Raw genomic sequence first — 19,002 nt, 5'->3', positions numbered from 1 at the left:
TAACAAAACAAACATAACAGGATATTTTTGCAAAAGGACATGATCTTGTATTTTGTTAAAGATTAATGAATGAAGATGAAGCTTCGGTCTACACGTTGATGATGGAAGAGCAAAAAGAAAAGAAACATTTGAGTTTTTCAGAAACGACAGAAAATAACAAATTAATTTGATTTTGAGAAATGTTATAACACTAGTGGATTGAGAAATATAAGCACCCACGTCTCATTCTCCATGATTTCCTTTCCCTCCATGAATGCAACGAATTGGAGTTCATTCACAAGAGTAGCAGCACTTTGAGTATGAGCTTTTTGTGGAATTTACTGGTTTGATTGTGTTTCTTTTTCTCTCTAGTGTTACGCTACTGATCTTGCTGCAGTTTAATCATGCGTCACTAATTTGGATTTGAATATTTGCGCAAATTCTTACTTGGATAATTTCCATTGTAATTCTGAAATTGGGTTTATGGTTTAGAATTCCTCAAGATAATTTTGTTGTAGTCTTGTTTGATCATAAACATTTCTTCATTGCTTATTTGATCCTGATCATACAATGCCTTCTGAATCAGCTGGAGCAGAGAAGCAAGCATTGGATGACATAGTGATGATAACAGGCCTTATCTCAAACAACGGGACTTCACGGTAAGTGGTCATGTACTCACTTTTACTTGTTTGCTTTTATGATTTTATATCTATTGTCCCATCTGTAAATTCTTTTGTTTTCCCGTTTCCATTGATGCGTTTATTATCTTCTTGCATTGTTGTCTACTTTGCATCATGTAATTTAATTCTGCTGATGGTTTGTCATGCTTCTCTTGGTAAAAAGGCAGTCTGTTATTTGAATAGTTATGCAAAGGATTTTAAAGGCGGACTCTTTCACTTCCAGGATGGAGAGCCAACTACTCCTTTTCCCAGGGCTGGAGTAAGTGCAACAGCTAAATTGGTTTTGAATGTAATAATCGTTAATGTTCTGATATGAAGGAACTGAGAATGAAACTTAAACTGATTTCACTTGGAATGAATTACTAAACTGATTCTACTGATGGATTCTTGTCTAGTGATGTGATTCTCTTTAATATACTTATTCAAAACTTTATCTGTATTTTTTTCAGGATATTGCAATATATTCAGCTGAAACTTAAACTGATTTCACTTGGTACTTAGAATGAATTACTAAAATGATGCTACTGATGGATTCTTTGTCTAGTGGTGTGATTCGCTTTAATTTACTTTCATTCAAAACTTTATCTGTATTTTTTTTCAGGATATTGCAATATATACAGCTGACAGCAGCAATGTTAATTCAGTTGACGGGGTAAATTTAGTATTCCGGAGCTTATATCTCCTGAACCGTTACAGTACTTTGAATTTTTTTCTGGATCATTTTTTTTTTATGATTAATTGATGATAATTATTTTTCTTGGCTTATGCTCAGTTCATTGGAATTTCTGCTTTCGCTACTGTGGATTTTGTGGTTTATTCATTATTTCTTTTCTTCTCCCCCATTATGTTCTCTGCAATGTATGGTGGTGAAACTAGTTGATGATAGAAATCGATAATTGTTAATTAACATGATAATTGATAAGAATCAAATAAGATAGTTGCATAAAACCTTAGCCATCTAATGACACTGGGATGAATATTTATGAACATGCACAGGTAAAGTGGTTTTATGGCACCCATCTTCCACTTTCTATAGGGAAGACAGGGAAAAGACTTGCAATTTTTTCCTTACTTCTGATGATTAGTGTTATGAAATTTTTTCCTTACTTTTGATGATTAGTATTACTTTAAAGTGAATTTGGGTAATCCTAACCACCTGTCTATTTTCAGTATCGTTGTGTTTGATACTAATTTGCTATATGCTTTCACACATAACTGAAGTAAAAAGACTTACCCATACGCTATGGTTTAGCCGTTATAGTGGCCATGAGGAGGATGCTAAACTCATTTCCCTTCTGTCAGAAAACATTTTATATAGTTCAAACAATGTGCCTGGTTTGAAGCTCCCTTTGCTGACATCCTGTAATATGTATTGGTTTTCACCAGAGCCAGTGTCTAATCACCAGTCAGGATTTGATATTTGCTGTGCAAGACGTTTATTCTTCTCAAGGAAGGATCTCTTTTTCAGATTTCACAGTACTTATGGAGCCAGGAATTGAGTTGTGTCAGTGTGAACATGAATTTGTCCATATTTTGCACTTCAGGTAATTTAGTAAATGCATCAGTTTTATAATTCTATGTGAACATTCAGAAGATTTTATGTTAATGCAGTCATTTCTTGACTTAAAACACCATAATTATGATTATATGAGTATCGCTTAAATCATATTGCCACATTTGTTCTTGTTGTAATAAACTTTCTCCCCCTATATCAAGAATTTGATTTAATGACCGCTACCTTGAGGGAAAAATATAGAATCAGTGAATTAAATAAAGATTTAGATGATGATGTTGTTAAGGGACAATTCTCTGTATAGCCAGTCCAAAGGTTTGTCAATCCAAGTTCTTTCATAGTGACACAGTTCAAGGACTCTAGTACGCATTTCTTGATATTACGTCTTCTGTGCAAAATGTTTCTTTTTGAAAACCTTTTCTGAAATGTTTACTGCATTAGTTTGGATAATGTGCATATTCTACTAAATCTGATCTGCATTTTTTTTTTCCATCTATATTTATGGGAGTACAAGTATATTGGGCCCTAGACTAGCCAAATGTTCACAATTCACAATTTCTTTAAAATGAGACTTCCATTTTATTCCACTGATATTCTGAAATTGTTTGCAATTCAAAAAAGGTGATACAGTTCCGTTGTTGGACAATCATGGAATTGATTGATTTTCATCTTCAAACTAGTCAGGTTATACAATTATCACAATCACAACAGGGGAAAATTATTGCCTTGAAAATCTTTTGCTCCCAAGGATCATCAGCTGGTGGGGACAGTCTTCAGCTGTGTTAGTTGCAACCAGAAATGTCAACATTCCCTTGATTGGGCAAATTTTTCTGCTGCAATTACTGCATAGGAGGATAATTATAAAGATAAATTGCACAAAGAGTTACTACTGAGCTTACCATACTGGAGAACAGAGCAAATTATACACAGTAGTCCATTTAAAGGCTTTTGACAAAGGATTAGCCACTTGAACTGTAGCATTTGCTGATTTGTCTTTGGTAATTTTCTTCTACTAACACTTTTTCATTTTATTTTTCTTCGTGAATCTAAATCTGATCTAGGTTGGGTTTTCTGATACTGATGCTAATCTGAATAGCACCGCAATCACATTATTTATGTATATTTTATGGAAACCTTAAATGGGTAAAATTGTCTGTATTTTGGTTGAAACTCAGAGCAATCCCATGATTAGATTTCTTCTGCTCCGAAGAGGATTGCATGGAAATCAAAGAACAGTTCATTTTCTGGAAAGTGATGTAATGATTCAGCAGAAAGAAAAGGTAAATTCATAGAAGATATTTAATTAAATAAAAATAATTCAAACTACTAATAGCAATATTTGTTTGTACACCAGACCAGTGTGGAAGCCTCCATGGCTAAAACATAGATTCAGTTATATTTTGTACCTCATTACAAATTTATCTTTTTAATTTTTCAAATCTTTCTTGCTTTTTTACTCACAAATAGTGATTACATACTCCTAGCACTAGCAGTACTTAATTATGGTATCTCTATGCAGATGACTGACTCTCTTTAGATATGCTCCATTGATGCAAAACATTGCCAAAAATATCATAGAATACAAAAATGGCGTTGGTGTCAGTGATTTGCACTGACATAAAACCTTGGCCATCATAATATAACTTCAATTCCTCTGGATTCCACTTCCTTATATCTCCTCTCCAAGCTTTTGAGCCACCTCCGCTTGTTAGGAATTGAATTTTGCTGCATTGAGAAAGAATTAATTTAGTGTTTTACATAGATTAAACTTTTTAAATAAAATTTTTTTTATTGTACCTGTGGCTGCTGCTGATGTGTTCCATGCAGTGATCATGCCCATTTATGTAAGCATCAACATTATGTTTCTGGAAAGTAATTGAGAAAAAAAAATCAATTGCAATTTTCCTGTGTTGTAGAAGATGATTAATTCTTTTGGTAATTACTGGCTCATTAACGATAAGTTCAATTTACCTGTAGAATTGGAACAAGCTGCTTTAGAAGCTCGTCTGTGATTCCATGGTGTCCTGCACTTAAGATTGTATGGTGACCAACAACAATTTTCCATTTTGCAGTAGTACTTCCCAGCGCTGAATCCACATCCTATTGCAAAGTTGAAATCAAAGCATCATTCCTTTCCTAGTTTCATATTGAATTAGTTGTTCTTCAAATTTGTCATTTGAATATCTTGGCTACTAATTTGAAAATCAACCCTTAAAATTTTTCAGAAGAGCTTTTACAATTTGTTTGGAATAAATAAACACAGAATTCATTTTCAACTTTTTCATTTGGATAGAAGAATATCAAACAGGTCAAGTATGAATTTAGAAGCATTACCTTCAACAGATTTGCTAGGTAATTCTCCCTAGGAGATACACCTTTCCAGTCATAGGTATGATCCCCTGGGTTTATGAAGTACTCATTCACAAATGGAGTTGTGTCCACGAAGAAAAACTCAACAATTTCTACAGATATAAGACACAAATAAAATTATCAATATCAATTATGACCTAGATGAATCTGAAATAATTTGTTCCTCCAGGATTTAGATTTTTAGGATAAAACAAGTTTTGAAATATACACCTGCATTGACTATAAATGACCTCAGGCAAAGCCATCTACTATCCTTTTTTGTAAGAATGGGATTCAACTGTGCTTCAGCATCACCCCTGTAATCATGGTTTCCCAGAACTGCCGCAAAATAAAAGAAAATAATAACCAAGTGAATTTAATCAATGCATCCATTAATTACATTTTTTTCTAATATTTGTCAGTGCAAGACACTAAAAAAAGCATTGAACAATTTGATAAACAAATTATAATTAGAAATTCCCATTCTTGTCTCCTTTCTTTTAACTGAGCCTAATGTATAGCTCAGGAGGGAAGATTCCACTGAGCCAATTAAAGTTAAGTTTCTATTGATTAGGTATACACCGAGTGCATACAAGAATTTTACTAAAGAGAGACAAAGGAAAGTGGCACTTGACAATTCATCACAAGCCATTTGATTTCTCCAACATCAGTATGCCATCCCCAACATCGACTGAAGTAAGCTCGCAGTTAAAAATTCTACGGTATAGCATGAAGAAAGAAAAGAGCAGGAAACGAGAAGGAGAAGAGATGGGAATATCTAATTTATGGTTTAATAATTCGTGTTCATAATTTAGGTTGATTGATTTGTTCTATTATACTTTATTCTTTATAAAGATGATTAGTATGATCATTATTTTTTAGTTTAACTGATCTGGCATGTAGTTTCATCATTAATATTTATGTTAGATTGGACACACACACACTCTCCTCAAATTAAATTAAAAAATTGAATAATTTTTTTTTATATAAATTTTTAAAAAATTAGCATAAATTTATCAAGATTCAAATTAGATTAAAATTAAAATTAGGGCAAAATCATATATTAAATTTGATGGCAACATACCGCAGTACCACTGCTTTTGCAAGCTTGGGGCAGTGTAGATATTAGTAAACGACTCAAAAAATGCTGGATCATCCACTCCTGTCAAACCATCTTCATAAAAATTATCACCCGTAGAGATCACAAAATCTATTTTCAGTTCCTCTCCAATTAATCCCATCTGAGGAAAATCATTTTAATTAGCAAATACAAACTCAAATGATCTAAGAGAGTGAGTATTTAAAACTCTGACAAGTAAGTAATATGATTTCAGTGAATCAAGTGAAGTTAAACAACTTGAATTTAATTTTAATTCAATAATATTGAATTCGTTTTCAATATTATAAAATTTTTAATTTAAATTTTAATAAAAAAAAAGGAGACGTGTTATTACAAAACAATTAGTTTGATTGTAGGCAGGTAGCGTAGAGAAAAGCATAACCTCTTGTCCTCTTCTTAGGGTCAAAAGAGAACAAACTTCAAAGAATTAATCAAGAAGAAAAGAAAATGGTTAACAACTCTTTTAACTGGCATTGTTTTTCATGGAAAGAGGAACCAATTTCCAATTCTAATTGGACAAGTTCATCATGTGATTTCCACAGGGTGGTTGTAGAAATTATTAAGGACATGTACATATTCAACTCTTTATAGTACAAATTATTTAAGAGGATCTTTTTGGAATATGCATGGCATTATGCCATTGCACCAACATCACTATTATTTATCAATTCAAAGATGGGGACAGTTTTAATAGTGATTTAGAAGAAAAAGCTTTCGTTAAACAATCAAACATCAATCGTATGGAAATTTACATCATTATGAAAGCAACTTTAATTATAATCTTTCTTAATTACCTATATTAGCCTATTAATTGGATGTTAATGTCTAAACATATTTTGGAAAAGATTTGAGTAAATTAGATGTTTTTACACCAAACTAACGAATGATTCTCATGTATTTTGAGTATTTTACATTTTTTACTTACAATTAATAAATTAATTGGCAGACAATAGCATGCTTTATTATTTATTTATTTATTTTTTATCCATCCATTAATTACAAATGTGATTGAAATTGTTGTTAATTATGCATGAACTTTTCTAGGTTTTCTTGGACAACTTGGAAAAAAAAAAGATCTTAAAGAAGAAAAATTGTGCAAGAATGAAAATTCATGGCACAGCAGAAAAAAGAGAGAGTATATATATACATGTATAAAGAAAAAGGAAAACTAGAGAGGACCTGTTGAGCAACTTGGGATTGGTTGTAAAGTCCTCTTCTTCCCCAGTCTCCAACCACTAAGAAGCTCAGAGAACCATCAGATTTTAATGGCTGCTGGAAATGTGGAATCTCTGCCAATGACGAAACAAAGCAGAAACAGATGATTATGGTCGCAAAGAGAGGAGGAAGAATCTTGATTTTAGTAGGTGGAAACGCCATGAGAGATTGGATTGGAATATTTTCCTTCAAGAAATTAATAATATATGGGAAAGCCAGAGTTATTTTGGGTGATCAAGCTTGTAAGGTTGGAGGTGTAATTACAATTAATACCCTTTAATAGCTTTGTGGTAGAGGTTGTGGAAGAATAACTTGTGAGGAGACGAAAAAAATGTTGCTTGAAATATTTGTACAAGAAAGGCCTAAGCCAGCTACCAATATATAAATGTTGGTTATCAGTTAAACAATTAATTAAATACCTAATAATAATATATTGACTTAATAGAAATCAGTTCATGAGCAATGTCAAAGATTATAATTTTATTTTTATTTTATTTTTTATTATCTAATTACCAAGGTTTTTCATGCTACCTTTCTATTATCTAACAGGCTGAATAGGATTCAAATCGATCTGAAATCGTGATTTCAATTCAAAATTTATGAGAATTAAAATTGAAATTGCATGGCCAGGCACAGCAGATTTTGATTGTGATTAAGTTTTAGCTTGATTTCGATTTCATCAAATTCAATGATTGATTTAAAAAAAAAATAAAAAATAAATTGATTCTGACCTAAAATTAAGTCAGTTAATTTTGTCTTGGTTCAAATTTTAATAATTTAATTTTAATTAATTGTTTTAATTTTAATTTTAAATTAAATTGATCTGATTTTAATTCTGAATCAACTCTTAATTATATCTAAATAAAAAAATAATGTTCAATATAAATTTAATTACACTAAAAATTTTATAATATATAAAATTATAAGATAAATACTAGCTATTAGTCTAATAATTTAAATTAATCTTATAAATATATAAATTTAATTTTTATAATTTGCTAATTAGTCATCATTTATGGTCAGACCCGCAGCTATCGTAAGTTCTTAGGCGAAAGAGTCCAGAAGAATTAATGGTTAAAAAAGATCCACGAATGCTAATTCAGACCCATTTTCATTAAATACCAAGATAACTATTCTTTAAAAAAAAGGGGGGAAGAAGAAGAAGACTACAAGATAACAATAAGAAGAAGATTACAAGATGACAATCCCTTCCTCAATACATATATATCCAGAATCCCAACTTCTTCTTCTTGTTGTTGCTTGAAGCAAAATAACACGTCTAAACAATAGAGTAAAGCTGTTTATTCCTGCTCCATTTGTGCAAAATGTGGCCAGAAACATCATAGAACACAATATCCACTTGAGTTTGAGTGATCTGAACTGACATGAAACCCTGACCATCATAATAAAACTTCATCTCCTTTGGATTCCACCAATCAACATCTCCTCTCCAAGCCTTTGAGCCTCCACCACTCGTTAAAAATTGAAGTGGACTGCAGCATGCAAAGATAAATTACTAAATCCTTCAATTTTTTTTTATAATTTCTTTTTATGTTCTGATGAATTTATATAGCTACTGCTGAATTTTTACCTTTCACTGCTGCTTATGTGCTCCAAGCAATGGTCGTGCCCATTTATGTAAAGATCAACATTATTTTCCTGAATATCAAAGATAATTAAAGGGTAATAATTATGATTATTTGGGTTTTTTATTTTAAAAAAAAAAAGGATTTGATTAAAAGAAACCTACCAGCATGATTGGGAGTAGTTGTGAGTTAAGCTCTTGCGTGTTTCCATGGTGTCCAGCACTTTTGATTGTATGGTGGCCTACCACAATCTTCCATTTTGATGTGGATTCTTTCAAGGACTTATCCAAATCCTATTCACCAATGAATAATAATTAAGATTATTATATAATTAACCATAAGATTTTATTTATTTATTAAACATGTTTAATTAATTGATAATTGAGTTTACCTTTAGGACATTTAAAAGGTAATTTTGTCGAGGTATTATGCCACTCCAATCATAGTTATGGTCTTTTTCTTTGAAGTATTTATCCACGAAAGGAGTGGTGTCCACGAAGAAAAAATCAGCTATTTCTGCAACAAAAAAAAAAAAAATCCTTAAAATTATGAGTTTTAATTTCTAAATTAGAGAAGAGAAAATTTGTTAATTAATTACCAGTGTTAACGATAAAAGATCTCAAGCAAAGCCATTTGCTATCCATTTCTCTAAGGATAGGACTCAGCTGCGACTCAACATCACCCCTATAGTCATGGTTACCTAAAACTGCATGCAGTACAATATTTTAATAAATTCAACTATAAATTAATTAGTTAAAGCATGAATGATGAATCCACTTTTAATTATCCATAAATAATTAAATAGGAGGAAGAGATGGAATATATATATATACCACTATACCATTGCTTCTGCAAGCTGGGTGCTGTGTATATTTTGGTGAAAGATTCATAAAATGCTGGATCATCCACACCCTTCAATCCATTATCATAAAAATTATCTCCTGTGGAGATTATAAGATCGATGTCCAATTTCTCTCCGATTATTCCCATCTGTTAACATCATTAATCGCCAATCTTGTCGGTCAATAATTAAACAAAATTATTAAAAAAAAAAAACTGATTGGTTATTATATTTTCTTGGGCATCGAATTTCAGCCTTCATAAAGATAATTTGAGAGAAAATGAATCTTCCATTGTTTAACCCATCAATTAAGCCTCTATTAATCAAAAGAAAACAAGAGAAAAAAGTTTCGAAAGGTATTTAAAAAGATTCTATTTTTATCCATAAAGGAAACCTTAACATTGAGAGTTGTTTTTAGTCACGGAAGGTGATGCTTTCCTAAATGCCTATTTCATACTCTTCCATGAAAGGCATCCAAATTAAAAGGAATGGTATATTGGAATCCAAATGGAATTATACTTCACAATACAACAAAATATATAAAATGAACATGATGATGTGGCATCCATTCATTGGAAGGATGTACATTATTGGTTCCAAACTTATTCTACTGTGAAATTTTTGGCCTTGGCCTCATAGCACTAGCAGCGAAGTTTCCTTCCTTCCCCTAGATACTAGTTCAAGATCAGCAGCTTTAATTTACAAGAATCCAAACTAAATATATAAAAAAAAAATTAATATTTCTAACACACATGATAAGGATGTTGAAACTCAATTCATTTCATTGTGAATTCATATTATATTCATGCATGTAAATGTAAGGAAAGGAATTAAAGAAATATATATGTTTAAATGTTATTGGAGTAGTTTTATTATCACCTGAAGAGCAACGTGAGATTGGTTATAAGCTCCTCTTCTTCCCCAGTCTCCAACAACCAAGAGGCTAAGAGACCCATCACCTTTGGCTGCATGTTGAAATCGCTGGAACTCTGCTGCTGAAAGATTAATGATGTTGAAGCCCGAAAAAGCAGAGAGTACAAGGCTTAAAACCATAAGTTTAGACATGGTTATGACTCGGGAAAGAAGAAGAAGAAGAAGAAGAGCTAGCTAGTGAAGGGAACTAAAAGAAAATGCTTTGGTTGGTGTGAAGGAAAAGGACCAGTTTATAAAGATTCGAGGAGGCACATGGTATAAGAAATTAAGCCAGTAGGGGAAGAATTATATGGGGTGGTGGTGAAAATGACGAGGCTAATTAACAAAAGAATTAATAATAATATATAGAAGCTCCCCAAGGTTGGAGGAAAGATATATTTATGACCATTTGCGCACAAATGGACAAAAAAGCGTTGTTCTTTTTAATCTGAAATGGTTTAGCGTTGGGAAGTGATAAACAGAGTAGAGACAGAGCTCCGGCAAGGTAAGTTGTGTCTGATCACATTAAACGGGTAGTTTCGCCTAAAATATATTGTAAGAGATTTACTATAAATTTAATGGAAATCACTGTATAACAAAAACCATAACACCTTAACATAAATTTATAAATCACTGTATAACAAAAACCATAACACCTTAACATAAATTTATAAAAATCAAATTAATATTTTTATGGTGAGACAAAGAAAAATAGAACTTTAATAAAGGGAGAAATATAAATTGATGAGTTGAATTTTAGTGGGAATTAATCAAATAAATAAAAACTTAGAAAGGCAGTGACTTGTGTTTTGTGGCCTTACTTTTTATTCTTTTATCCGAAAGAAAATAAATAAAAGCACCTTTTAGATCAAAGGAAGCGAGTGTGGACGTGGCTCTTGATTATGCAAATCTTGTTATATATATTAGTGTCTTTTTTAGGATGAAATTGGAAGCTTATAAAAGTGTTTATTGGCAAATTAATATTTTAGATAATATTAAAAAATAGTTCAAAAGTATTTAACTTTTTTTTAAGTTTTGTAATTAAAATATATAAAATATAATTTTAGAGAAATTTTAATATTTTTAATTTATATATATATATATATATATATATATATATATATATATATATATATATATATATATATATATATATATATATATTGGTAATAGCTCTAATAATGGGCGTACTTTAAAATTGATATGAAGAGAGAAGTTATTCTTTGTAGAACTAAGCATTTGGTTTGAATTAAACTTATTGTTGACCCGATGTGTAACACCTCTAATTTTTAAATTTATTATTTTGTAGGTAAATATTAATATTTTATTTTATTTAAATTTTAGGAAATTATTTGAAATTTTTTGGATTTTAGAAATTGGGTTTGATTTTTCGAAAATATAAAATTTTGATGATTTTTAAAAATTAATTTAAAGACCACGTGGAAAAACTAAAAATATATTTGGACTCTACGAATTTTTTTGAGTTTTCTAGAATTTTTTTGGAATTTTTGGGCTTCGTTTTCGGTCCTAAGGCAAAGTAAAAAATTCAAAATTTTGTATCTTGAATCGGACCGGTCGGATCGAACAGGATCGGATCAGACTGGTCGAATCGAATCGGCCTTTTTTTTTCTTCTTCTTCCCTTCCCCGCGCGTCCCATCTCTCTTCCTCTCTCTCCGCTTTCTCTCCTCCTCCTCCCACGCCACCTCCTCGGCTCACGGCGCCCCTCCAAAGAACCATCCCCGCCACCGCACCGAACGCTGGGAAAGTGCGCGTGAAGACACGCGACGCGCAGCGCAGCTTGATGCCTCACCTTCCCGGCCAAAATCCGACCGATCTGGCCACCGTTTAGGCCGGGTCTTGTGTCTAAACTCATTTACACCTCGAGAGCTTTCTATAGACACCAAGAACACCAAAATCCATCGAGCGATTTGTCCAATTTTTGTCTGGGAAGTTTTAGCCAATTTCGACTTTTGGGCTAGATTTCTCGCAAACCGTAAATCCCATGAGAAAACCGAGAGTACCAGAGCGCTCCACTCGTCGAGAGCTTCACGGCAATATAAATTTCAAAATTTTCTGACATCGTTTTTTGGTGGGTCTCACGAAACTTCGTAGTATTTTTCGAGCACTAAATGAGCTTAGAAAATTTCATAAAAATTTTGTACTAACCCCTGTGTTGTGGGCTTCGTGTAGGTACCTTCAATTCGAGGAAATTCAACGGTTGCCCGGGTCTGTGAATTTCCGGCCAGACAGACAAGATACCAAAAAAGTCTTGAAATTAGGTCGAGATTTTGGCTACCCTACCATTGTCAGACGTCCCGAGTGTGTTTCGGAGGTAGGAATCGGCATAGGTAAACTCGAACCTTACTTTTTTATAACTTTCTAGTGCTTGAATTGGATTAAAAATTCATAAAATATTCATGGTAGCTCAGAAAATTATAATTCCTTTTGCATTAGCTTAGTAATGATGTTAAGGACCGCGGGACAAAGTTTTAGAATTTTTAGAACTCATTTGGGTAGATTTTGCAAAAGGGTTAAATTATGAGGACTAAACTATAATTTTACATATTGTGATTGATGACTGTTTGGATGGGCCCAGGAGGGGCTATGTGAAGTGATTGAGTTGTGGGTGTATGGTTTGTAGATATAGAAGTGCGTTTTAAGCCCTTTTACAGGTTGGGTAGGTCCTAGGTATAGGGGAGACTCTACCGGATTTTCGGCATGAATTAGGACATCTTTGATCTTTTTCTTAGCTTGTATTGAGTCAAATGTACTAAATAATTGTAATAAAAATTGTTAGGTGAGCCGGGATAGCCTTTCTCCTCTGCCCAGCAGCCACAGTGACTTCAATTGAATCTGTAAGTAAAATATTAATTTTAATTATAATTTCGATATTATTATATGTTCAAGCATGCCCATGCATCACTTATATGTATATATCTATGTAGTTAAACTCTAGGCACGTTTTATGTTGCATTCATAACTGTTAAAGTGCCATGGATGTTGTTTGTGGTAATTTGGAGCAGTGTGCGTGCGTTGGCGTGCGTGTGGTATAGTGTTGGATATAGACAAGATGGGTAGACACGGGTTGAGATCTTCGCTGGGACCCTGTCTTTCGGGGTAAACACGACTTGAGTTCTTCGCTGGCACCCCGTATTTAGTTTATTAAGAGAAAGTTCGGCTTGAGATCTTCGCTGGCAGAGGTTGGATTAAGAGGCTGTATAGGGGATCAGCTCCCATAAATGTATTGTTTGACAGTGTTGGGTGTGTGAGTGCTCCAAATTGCCTTTTTGCTGTTATGATGTGAAAATATTGACGATGTTGCATTTCACTCTACAGGGTGCATTAGCTTTAGATAACTATAGAGATTATGGTTAAAATTGATATTTTACTCTCTGAGTCGAATGCTCACTCCTGTTCATTATTTTTCCAAGTTACAGGAGGATTATTGTTGTGGTTAACCTGCTTTTCTTCTTCGCAGGTTGTCTATTAATGTCTGTAATATTTGTATAATTTTGTTAACTCCTAGAATTTTCGCATGTGTTAGAAATATTTATTTGATTGGGTCTGTAATATAATTGTCATGTTGGACCTGAAAACTTATTAAAAGCATGTATGGTTGGATTTTATGAGGGAGCCGAGCTCCATTTATTTTTATGACATTTGATTATGTTGAGGGTGAGCTGAGCTCCCCAGATGATTATATATTGTGTTTACTGGTCGGGTGAGTCAAAAACTCCCCGTTAAAAGGTCCATTTTATGGCCGAACTCTGTCCGATTGAATTCTTGAAATTAGGTCCAAATGGACCTTAGAGTTGGATTGAGAAATAGTAAGGCTTACTACGGGCCTCGAGGGCTTTAGGCTGGTCCAGGTCCTAGTGCAGGTCCGGCTCATAGGTTGGGTCATAACAAATGTGGTATCAGAGCTTAGGCTCCAGATTCATAGGGAAAAATTGTCTAAAGTGTTGAGAAGAGTCTAATAGGAGTCACATATGGAAAATAGGGTCCACATTCGTCTTGCATTGTCACCTTTGCTTCTAGTTTCTGCTTTATATAATTGTGTGTAAGTATGAGTCTATAGAGCTGTGTAACATGCAGTTTTGAATTTTGTGGGCTAATGCTGTTGAATTTTAGGAGAATGTGTAGAAGCAGAAGAGTTGCCACTGCACCAGAACCAGATGTGCTTGACGAGGTGTCGGCACAGGATGAGGCGCCTGTCCTGAGGAGGCGGGGTAGGAGGCCTAGAGCTGCTCAAGTAGAAGAGCAGCTGCCACCAGTTCAGGATCCGTCTTTTATGGCTCAGGGTCCTGTGGACCCAATGGCAGCTACTCTAGCTAGTTTGCAGAGAACCATCAATATGATGGCACAGTATATGGTCAACCCTCCCCAACAGTAGCAATCCACCGCACCAAGGGGGGAACCTTACAAACAGATAATTAATTTCAAGAAGTTGGTGCCTAGTACTTATGATGTGTCAAATGATGCCTATCAGTTTTTGGATTCCTGCAAATAGGCAGGGATGGAGTTGCAGTTGATTGATAGAAGACTTATAGAGTGTGTGCAACATGTCATGGAGCCTATGCCTAGACAATGGATGAATGACTACATATTATCTCAGATGGAAGGTTTGTCATGGACCCAGTTTGTGGAACTGTTTATCAACAGGTTTGTGCCAGAAAGTTTCAGAGATCAAAAGCAGTGGGCCTTTGAGGCCTTAAGGCAGAATGGCAGATCTGTAGATGAATATGCTATAGAATTTCTGGAACTGAGCAGGTATGCCCTTACAACAGTGGCTACAGAAAGTATGAAGGTGAAAAGGTTCTTAAAGGGGCTAGACAGGAGGTATGCAAACCTGGCCATGATGTCGGATCAGTCTTTTGATATGGTAGTTGATTGAGCTCGACAGATTGAGATTAGTTATACAGGAGATGACAGTGCAAGGGCAAAGAAAAATAGAGCAGAGGGTTCTTCAGATGTTCCCTAAATGGCTACTACGGATAGCAGAGGCCAAGGTCATTACAGAGGAAGAAGTAGGAATAAGAAGAGCGATTTTAGACACAAATCTCGAGGATTCAGACCAGGGTACGGATCCAGCAGTGGTCACAGTTAGGGGTACAGCAGTTCTGGGTCTGGTTCAGGATCCTCCTTTGCACCTTGTGCACAATGTGGAAGAGGACATTCAGGACCTTGTATGATCGGTTTATGAGTATGCTTCAGGTGTGGCCAACCAGGTCATTTTGCTAGGGAATGCGCTGTGTTCAGCGAGCCATAGATGGGGTCACAGGGTTCTGTTGCAAATGTTCCTCGTCAGTTGTATCCTGGTGCTTCCAACATGGCAGGCAGTCAGTTCAGTGGCCAATAGGGCCGAGGATAAGGAGGATATGGATTTGGAGGCAGATCAGGAGGTAAAAGTCAATATCAGGGTTTTGCAAAGCAGGGTAGGGGTCAAGCTCAGGTTTTCACCCTGACACACTAGGATGCTCAGGCTTCCAATGCAGTTATGGCAGGTATTCTTCTAGTCTATTCCTATGAGGCTCGTGTTTTGATAGATCCGAGTGCTACGCACTCATTTGTCTCCCCAGTGTTTGCCATGAGATTGGGTAGGAACCCTACAACTTTAGAATGCCCTTTGTTTGTAGCTACCCCGCTTAGTGACAACATAGATGTAGATATGATTTTTCCGGGTAGTCCAGTAGTAGTGGATGGAAGGATCCTCCCAGCAGACTTGGTTCCTCTACCAGTAATGGATTTAAATGTGATTTTGGGAATGGATTGGTTGGCAACTCATTATGCCACTTTAGATTGCAGGAATAAAAAGGTGTATTTCCACATACTTGGCGTGGAAGAGTTTAGCTTTGATGGTGACAGGAGCGTAGCTCCATATAATTTGGTATTAGCAATTAGTGCTAGAAATAAGTTGAGGCGTGGATGTCAAAGGTATTTGGCATTGGTGAGAGATACATCTGTAGAAGGTATTAACATGGAAAATGTTCCTATTGTCAGAGAATTCATGGATGTCTTCCCTGAGGAGCTTCCAAGGTTGCCACCAGGAAGGGAAATAGAGTTCTGCATTGATGTTGTGCCAAGTACAAACTCCATATCAATACCGCCTTACAGGATGGCACCAGCAGAATTGAAAGAGCTGAAAGAGCAACTACAGGGGCTTTTGGACAAGGGTTTCATACGTCCGAGCACTTCACCCTGGGGTGCTCCTGTTCTATTTGTGAGAAAGAAAGATGGGTCCTTGAGGTTGTGTATTGATTAAAGACAGTTGAACAAAGTGATTGTGAAAAACAAGTATCCACTTCCTCGGATAGATGATCTGTTTGATCAGCTCCAAAGAGCTAGATTCTTTTCCAAGATAAACCTGCGATCAGGCTACCATCAGTTGAGAATCTGGAATGAGGATGTGTCCAAAACAGCATTCAGGACAAGAAATGGTCATTATGAGTTCTTGGTGATGTCTTTTGGACTCACTAATGCACCAACAGCCTTTATGGACTTGATGAGCAGGGTGTTCAGGCCATTCCTGGACCGTTTTGTCATCGTATTCATAGATGACATTTTGGTATACTCTCGAACCGAGGAAGAACACGTATGATATTTGATGATGGTGTTGCAGACTTTGAGGGAGCACCAACTATATGTCAAATTTTCAAAATGTGAATTTTGGCTAGAAAGCATCTCATTATTGGGACACGTGGTTTCTAGTGAAGGCATTCAAGTGGATCCCAAGAAAATTGAGGCTGTAACTGATTAGCTTAGGCCTACAACAGTCACTGAGGTGCAAAGTTTTCTGGGCCTAACTGGCTACTATAGGCATTTTGTGTAAGATTTTTCCAGAATAGCAGCTCCCCTAACTAAGTTAACTCGAAAGAATGTTCCATTCATTTGGACAGATGACTGTGACGAGAGTTTCCAGAAGCTTAAGGAGTGTCTAACCACCGCCCCTGTGTTGACACTACCGACGAGTGCTGAAGGAAATACCGTGTACTATAACGCCTTTAGAGTTGGCGTAGGGTGTGTTCTGATGCAGAATAAAAAAGTAGTGGCTTATGCTTCAAGGCAGCTAAAGAGGCATGAACAGAACTACCCCACCCATGATTTGGAAATGGCGGCTATAGTCTTTGCACTAAAGATCTAGAGACACTACCTATATGGTGAAGTGTGCAAGATATACACCAACCACAAAAGTTTGAAGTACATTTTCCAACAGAGGGATTTAAATTTGAGACAGAGAAGATGGATGGAGCTTCTGAAGGACTATGATTATACCATCCAGTACCACCTTGGGAGGGCCAATGTAATAGCTGTCGCAAGGTGTTTTGCGGTCGCCTGAACGAACCCTCACCGAAGTGGGAAAGAGTGAGGAGTCGCCACTTTAATTTTGAGGGAAATTAAAGAAAACCGTTTATGAAGATAAATTGAAATGAAACCACTTCAAGGCAGAGATTCTAAGTTCGGGGTTCGTAAACGGGTGGGGAAGGTGTTAGGCACCCCACCTCGTCCCTTAATAAGGGTAAGTAGATTTAACTTTGCATTAGTTAGGAGGGCTTGAATGGAAATGTTAATCCTTTTGACCAAAGGAATATTTGATTTTTCACTAAATTTGGATTACCCAGATACATAAGTAAATGAGACAACCTCAGTGAATTGACGTCGCATATCATTTTTGGTTTTGGGATTGTTTTGCGTACAGGTTAAAATTTGGTGTGAGAATCAGATAAGAACTCTCCTTCGATCTCTTTCAAATATTTATTAAAATTCTGAGTGGAGATCGGATAAGAACCCTCCTCCGATCTCTTTTGAAGTATTTAAAATTTAGGATTGAGAATCGGATAAGAACTCTCCTCCGATCTCTTTTAAATATTTATTAAAATTTTAGCTCGAAGATCGGATAAGAACTCTCCTCCGATCTCTTTTTAAATGTTTATTAAAATTCTGAGTGGAGATCAGATAAGAATCCTCCTCCGATCTCTTCTGAAGTATTTAAAATTTAGGATTGAGAATCAGATAAGAACTCTCCTCCGATCTCTTTTAAGTATTTATTAAAATTTTAGCTCAAAGATCGGACAAGAACTCTCCTCCGATCTCTTTTGAAGTATTTAAAATTTAGGATTGAGAATCGGATAAGAACTCTCCTATGATCTCTTTTAAATTAACAGGAGCCTGGAAGGAACTTTTCCGATCTCCCGAATTTTAATTTCAGCTACATGCCATAAGAGCCTAAAGCTAAGGATTCTGGCATTCAAAGGTGCTAGGGATAAGGCTTCTTTTAACTAATTGATACCTTGTGACTAGACGGGGGATACTAGACTGAATTTACCGACCTCCCATGTGGTCACCTTACCAATACTTATTAATGCCCGATCTATTCTATTTAGTTATCCAAGGTTGGTTTCATTTTGTCTTATGACGTCTTGCCTAATGACCTATTGAATTTTCCTAGTGATTCTGCTTCACCATTTCCCTGTCTTATTATTTAGACCTCTTATCATTATAAAAGGACTTTTAAGCTGCCGTTACCTACATTTTGTTTAGTTACTACTACGCTATTCGGGACCAGAACTCCTGTGTTAAGAAGTAATGAGGATTAATCAAAGAATAGACTGATTAACAAAGAAGTAAACTCAAGAATGACCGTCTCCGTGTTTAAAACATAGTATAAACTTGGTGAAAATTACAAACAGAAAAAGAATAAATGAAATACGTGAATAAAGAAGGACATTTGATAAAATAACGATATAGCACTCACCTGTAGGGAGTCGAATCTACTAAACTAACTATGGAATCACAGAATGTAACAAGA

At 35.0% G+C, this 19,002-nt stretch overlaps 2 protein-coding genes and 1 pseudogene across 2 annotated transcripts; 1 reads left to right on the top strand and 2 right to left on the bottom strand.

The window, feature by feature from the left end:
* Window positions 1–65: 65 nt before the first annotated feature.
* Window positions 66–3,305, top strand: LOC110667577 (uncharacterized; annotated as a pseudogene).
* A 152-nt stretch (window positions 3,306–3,457) lies between these two features.
* LOC110667585 (purple acid phosphatase 3) lies at window positions 3,458–7,218 on the bottom strand. The gene is made up of 7 exons (XM_021828480.2): window positions 6,821–7,218; window positions 5,606–5,762; window positions 4,753–4,860; window positions 4,507–4,634; window positions 4,144–4,272; window positions 3,970–4,037; window positions 3,458–3,897 (listed from the first exon to the last, which is right to left on the bottom strand). Exons 1-7 carry the CDS (start codon window positions 7,016–7,018, stop codon window positions 3,684–3,686), a joined length of 1,002 nt encoding a protein of 333 aa, XP_021684172.2. The 5' UTR covers window positions 7,019–7,218; the 3' UTR covers window positions 3,458–3,683.
* Window positions 7,219–7,948: 730 nt separating this feature from the next.
* LOC110667565 (purple acid phosphatase 3) lies at window positions 7,949–10,609 on the bottom strand. Its single transcript, XM_021828453.2, has 7 exons — window positions 10,163–10,609; window positions 9,276–9,432; window positions 9,041–9,148; window positions 8,834–8,958; window positions 8,607–8,735; window positions 8,448–8,515; window positions 7,949–8,349 (listed from the first exon to the last, which is right to left on the bottom strand). Exons 1-7 carry the CDS (start codon window positions 10,346–10,348, stop codon window positions 8,136–8,138), a joined length of 987 nt encoding a protein of 328 aa, XP_021684145.2. The 5' UTR covers window positions 10,349–10,609; the 3' UTR covers window positions 7,949–8,135.
* Between the last annotated feature and the right edge of the window lie 8,393 nt (window positions 10,610–19,002).

This window comes from Hevea brasiliensis, chromosome 15 (genome assembly GCF_030052815.1).
Source record: "Hevea brasiliensis isolate MT/VB/25A 57/8 chromosome 15, ASM3005281v1, whole genome shotgun sequence".
In the NCBI taxonomy this organism is placed as follows: Eukaryota; Viridiplantae; Streptophyta; class Magnoliopsida; order Malpighiales; family Euphorbiaceae; genus Hevea; species Hevea brasiliensis.
Note: the sequence above shows the minus strand (reverse complement) of the source record. Positions and strands in the feature narration are given on the sequence as shown.

Coding starts and splice junctions, on each gene's coding strand:
- LOC110667585 (XM_021828480.2), bottom strand. CDS start 7,018: ATGGCGTTTCCACCTACTAAAATCAAGATTCTTCCTCCTCTCTTTGCG. Junction 5,763..6,820: donor AATCCCAAGTTGCTCAACAG/GTCCTCTCTAGT, acceptor GATTTTCCTCAG/ATGGGATTAATTGGAGAGGA. Junction 4,038..4,143: donor AGCTTGTTCCAATTCTACAG/GTAAATTGAACT, acceptor ATTACTTTCCAG/AAACATAATGTTGATGCTTA.
- LOC110667565 (XM_021828453.2), bottom strand. CDS start 10,348: ATGTCTAAACTTATGGTTTTAAGCCTTGTACTCTCTGCTTTTTCGGGC. Junction 9,149..9,275: donor GCAGAAGCAATGGTATAGTG/GTATATATATAT, acceptor TACTGCATGCAG/TTTTAGGTAACCATGACTAT. Junction 8,516..8,606: donor AACTACTCCCAATCATGCTG/GTAGGTTTCTTT, acceptor TTTGATATTCAG/GAAAATAATGTTGATCTTTA.